The sequence below is a fragment of the Botrytis porri genome (assembly GCF_014898465.1).
Source record: "Botrytis porri strain MUCL 3234 chromosome Unknown BPOR_010, whole genome shotgun sequence".
NCBI lineage: Eukaryota > Fungi > Ascomycota > Leotiomycetes > Helotiales > Sclerotiniaceae > Botrytis > Botrytis porri.
In genome coordinates, this window is record NW_024066084.1 from 678,073 (window position 1) to 683,248 (window position 5,176).

At 41.2% G+C, this 5,176-nt stretch overlaps 2 protein-coding genes across 2 annotated transcripts; one reads left to right on the top strand and one right to left on the bottom strand.

Annotated features, from left to right (window-relative positions):
• Nucleotides 1-223: 223 nt before the first annotated feature.
• Nucleotides 224-1,582, top strand: EAF01_007662 (uncharacterized protein; the record flags this gene model as incomplete). Its single annotated transcript, XM_038915918.1, has 1 exon — nt 224-1,582. The coding sequence occupies one exon, from the start codon at nt 224-226 to the stop codon at nt 1,580-1,582; it is 1,359 nt and encodes a 452-aa protein (XP_038768389.1).
• A 1,080-nt stretch (nt 1,583-2,662) lies between these two features.
• EAF01_007663 (uncharacterized protein) lies at nt 2,663-3,649 on the bottom strand (the record flags this gene model as incomplete). Its single annotated transcript, XM_038915919.1, has 2 exons — nt 2,663-3,393; nt 3,526-3,649. 2 exons carry the CDS (start codon nt 3,647-3,649, stop codon nt 2,663-2,665), a joined length of 855 nt encoding a protein of 284 aa, XP_038768390.1.
• Between the last annotated feature and the right edge of the window lie 1,527 nt (nt 3,650-5,176).

The following is a 5,176-nucleotide window of genomic DNA, read 5'->3' on the forward strand; positions in this document are numbered from 1 at the left end:
TTCTACTGGAAAACCACACATATAAATACTTCAAATTGTCCCCAATTTGAACAAGTTTTTTCTCTTTCTCTTCTCAACAACCACCACTCAACTCAGGAAAACAATTTCATTATTTCATATTGGCTTCCCTGCCTCACACCATTATCAACTTCGAGACTTCAGATTCTACATCAAAAGTACATCCACATCATCTCCAAGAGCTACAACACCCAACACTATCATCATGATCAGATCAATAAAGATCGCAACCGAAATAGCCTACGCCGTCACCCAGGCTGCTAGCATTACTTTCTTCATATACTCCTGTCCTCCTGATCCTCTATACATCTTTCTATCACCTCCTCTCACTGATGAGGAATTATTATGGTACCAAGGCTGTCGTCAAGTTTGGGCTATCTTGTTTTTCTTATATATATTCGGTATGACTTTCATGCCAATTTTATTGAGATACTCGGTCAAGCAAGGCGACAGAAGTGAACACGAAGATGCCCAAACTACCAAAGTGACCATATCGACCAATTCAACCAAACTTACCAAAGTGGAAAGCGAGACGAACGACACGAAAGAAGCGAGAACCACAAAAATCGAACAATCCTCCGAGGAAGTGAGAGAAACAGATGACACCTCTAATGTTGACGAACATGTGAAAACACAAGTGGAACTTGTCAATGTTAGAACTGCATTAGAGAAGGAGCAAGAACGAGTAAACCGCATGGAACAAGTTATGGAGTCGCTCCAAGCACAAGTCGGTGTCTTACGAGCCGTATCGAGAGTCAAAGACGCAGAAGCTAGAAACAAACGGAGCAGGGCACAATCGATGGAGGAGGATCGCCAGATACAAACTGATATCTTGGCCACGAGAATTATGACCCAAGAAGCAAAAATGGAGGAGGTTTTGGAGAGATTAGACGAGCATGATAGTAGTAATGAAATTTTGAGGGTGTGGATTGAAAAACTCAAACGCGAAGCGGAAAAGGTACAGATGAAGGGTGAGAGAATCGATGCTATTGATGGAGAGATCAATAGAATGTATGACATCTTGGAACAGGAAGTCCGTAAAATGCAGGAAGCGGAAAACAAGAAACTCAAGGAGTTTAGGACACATATGATGGCCTTTGAGGATTATTGGACCGAGGAGTTGGAAAAGATATATGATCGTAGGGGAAGTAGAGAATCGGATTTAAAAGAGGAGATTAGAAGTCAGGTCAGAAATGATTTGAGAAAAGAACAGGAGCTGAGGGAGTCTGATGGGTGGCAAAGGAGATCGGCCCAAGAAGAGGTTATCAAGGATGATTCGATGGCAAACCAAGAAGCTGAAGATGAGATGGAGGGAGAAGTCCCAAATACAGTTTCTAGCATAGAGCACTCCTCGCAAACAGACGCTGAGAACTTGGAGACGAGAGTCAATCAAGAAGTCGAGGTAGATATGGGTGGTGATAAGAAACAAGATGCTGAAATGGATGATCTCGAGAAAGGAAAAAATGGCGGCATGGAAGATATCACGCATGAACTCGAGGACAAGGCTGAGGTTGAGAGGAAAGATGGTGCAGTAGATGAGGAGTGGACTGAGCTTCGATATTAGGAAGTTTTTTTGGAAGTCTTAGGAGTCTTGGGATTTTTGAGAGTTCAGGGAGTTATAGGGATTATGAGATTTATAGGTGCTTTGGAGTTAGGAGTTCATGGAGCTATAGAAGCTATAGAAGCTCTAGGAGGTCATCCATACATACCTAGGGAAGTCTCTTGTCATTCACCTCCATCTAATGTTTAATGTAATGGATGATTCAAAATATGAAAGGAAAAAAAAGGATGAAAAGATAAAAAGACAAAAAAAGAACAGAAAGAAGGATTCAGAAAAAGGATTAAAAAAGGACGAAAAATCAAAAAGACATAAAAAAGTTAAAAAGATAAAAAATACAAAAAATCAAATATATTTAACCCCCCCCAACAAAACGCCGTCAAAGTAACACTATCAAAGTGAGAATTAAAGAACAACAAACTACGATGAGATGAACTAATAATGAGTGATCAATTGCCTTACACACAATCCAGAAATACCGAGATCTGTAGAGTTGCAACACAACATCAAAAAGTATGAAAGTGAGTGAGAGCTATCTGGGTAAGAGCGAGACAATCTACTTTTCCCGCACCCTTCATATATCTACCTAAGTATCTTACTACACCAGCCATCCACAGAACCATAACCCTCTCACCCTCTTACCCTCATAGCCCTCCAACCTCCCTCATTCCAAACCCACCAACCCACCAAACCTACCAATCAATCAATCGATCAAAAAGAAAGAAAGAAAGAAAGAAAGATAAGTACCTACATAAATTCCTACTTAGAATAGATAGTCCAAGCATCCCTTTAAGAGTAAGAGTAAGAGTAAGATAAGGTTCTACAAAGAAGTGAATCTCATCTCAATATTAAACGCAAACTGCGCTGATATCATCTTTCATCTTGAGAAAATAGTATATAGAGCAAAAAAAAAGTTGAGATTGTAAGTATACCTAAGCTAAATATCCATTGAAATATCATATCGTTATAACCCATATCCGTCCATCCATCCATTCCGTTCCCAATTACCATCCGAAGCTATTTATCTAGCCATTGCATTCTATGCTTTAATGTAGAACACATTCTTTCATTCCAACTCCAAACGCCTTAGATGTCAATTCCATCAACAACAATACCCTTCTTCCATTCATACTCCATAAACTTAGCAATCTCGCCAGCAGTCTCTTCATTGACCATAACGCTGACAAGATACAAACTAGCATCAAGTCCACAAGTGATGGCTCCGGTGGTAATAACGCGAAGACCACCAAGACGTAAAGCAGCTCTACGAGCATTACTTTCACGACGATTGTTTGATTCCTTCCAAGCATTGGAACCCTTACGAGCATTTGATGGACGTCTAGCATCAGACTTGCGACGAACATATTGACTCTCCTCTGGAGAATCGATATCGAATCGGAGATTGTTCACCACATATCTCTCCTCAACAACATCACAACGTTCTGCCAAGTCTCTTTGTGCGGCCTCACTATTGATATTCTCGAATTTGGCGAAGTAGTCTGGGTGAGTGGTAGCTGAAAGACCATGAAGGATACCTTGTTGAGCAAGGAAGAGAGAACCAGTACAGATGGATAGAAGTGTGCGTTCCTTCTCAGGGTGCTTCTTCTGCAAATCAGAGAAAGCTCTGATGAGACCCAGAGGTTCAGCTTTGTTTTTGAGGACTTGATCAGATCCACCACCTGGAACGATGAGGATATCGTATTGTGAAAGAGTGGCATAAGCATCTTTGTAATTGAAGTGAGCACGGAATGCAGCTCCTTGATTGGAGACAGTAAATTCCTCGGCAGCAACGAACTTGCAATCGAATGCCTTGGATTCTGTAATGACAGAGTTGGAGGTTAGCAATTGAACAAACGAAGGTTGTCAAAGGTAGATATGAAAAACAAACAAAGAGTCATGCACTCGACCTCAAGCATCTTCAATCATGAAAGCACATGAATTAAACTTACTTGGATCATTAACATCATGCTGAGCACGGCTAAGAACTTCAAGGGGACCGATGAAATCCAAAGCATCCATGCCAGCATGAAGTGTGAATAACACTTTGATGATAGGAATTTCTGCGGTTGACATGATTGCGACTGAAGAGGTATATCAAAATGGTATGGTGTTGAATTGGTTAAGTGGTTAAAGTTGTTGATGAAGATTTGAAGAAGATGATTGACTTGATGAAAGTTTGGTATTCAGGTTGAATGGATGAAGAGGGGGAAGAAGAGGTTATAAAGTATTGGAAACAAGGTCAGGTCGTACGAGCAAGCAAAAGATCACCATATTCCTCACGTGTTGGATTGTAATGCGGGGTAGCTACGAGGAGGACAATTGACCTTTCCTTTTATGGATTAGCATTGGAATCGGACAATGCGGGGAATTTACCCCTGTCACCTTCTCTTCCTTTCCTTTCCTCTCCTCTCCGCCCCCTCCTTTTCCTTTTCTCTAGCTACATGTCACACGCGACCATTCCAACCTATTCCGAACCTTTGATAACATGTCATTAAGCCAAAAATGAATACCAATTGACGATGATTACCGACTTGACAATACGATGTAAGGTTATGACAATAACAGACCCCACATTCACCCAATCATACCACAATTAGAGATTATTCGATGGGATGATTGGGCAATCGAAACGCATACCGGTATTCAATTGGCTTTTTAAGGTTCAAGCTCATGTAAAAAAAAAAAGCTATAATAATTCCCTCAATTTATGGATCTTGACTATCGTATCATCAGAACGCTATGGGCCGTCGCGTGGTGGTAGCATCGATCAATTGATGAAATGCTTGGCGAGGTCGTGATTGAGTTGGGTGATTGGCCAAAATCACTAATAAGGTTGAGAACTCTAGTTTCTAGGTATCCTGTGTCGTTGTTGCCGATAGAGGCACTCTCACAATTCATGGCCAGGATCTCCGAGATATTGAGAGTTGTCTCATTTACGTTGAATGGATGATAACCTCGATATGCCCACGGATTGTAGCGTAGTAGATTCCCAAAACTAACGACTATTTGATGTGAGTCGAGTCACAGCTTCAATCCCCATCTACTCACAGTGCAATGATCAGTTAATTTACTACTCCCTTCACTCACTTGCTATTTGTGCATGGACGGGCAAAATGATGAAAGTCTTCAAACTTTCGTCTCCTGAATGAAGCATGCAGATATCACGCCAGTAACGCATTCATTCCTTGATGTTTTATAGGAAATCATGCAGAATCATGTGACTTGCTTTCGGCTGCTATCGACCAAACAGCAACAAGGACAATAGCTTCAATAAATTCTCACCAATTGCTTGATAACGATAGAAGCATCCAAGAAAAGTCTCCTGGTTCAGGATTATCTCGGAGCCCTATACCTCGAAGAGCCCAGAGCAATGGGAAGCCTCATTGTGTCAACATGTGTTTATGAACTTATCGATTTGGTCCTCTAGGATGTATAAGCTCTGGAGAGTTGAGGAAAGAACTTGGGTATGTCGACGGGCAAGGTGATGGTAGGTGCTCAAACAGATGATTCATTTATCAGTAGAAATGAATTTCATGAACGAAGTACAGTTCTTCAAAATATGATATCTCCCCCCATCCTCCTGAGTTAAGTATGCACGCT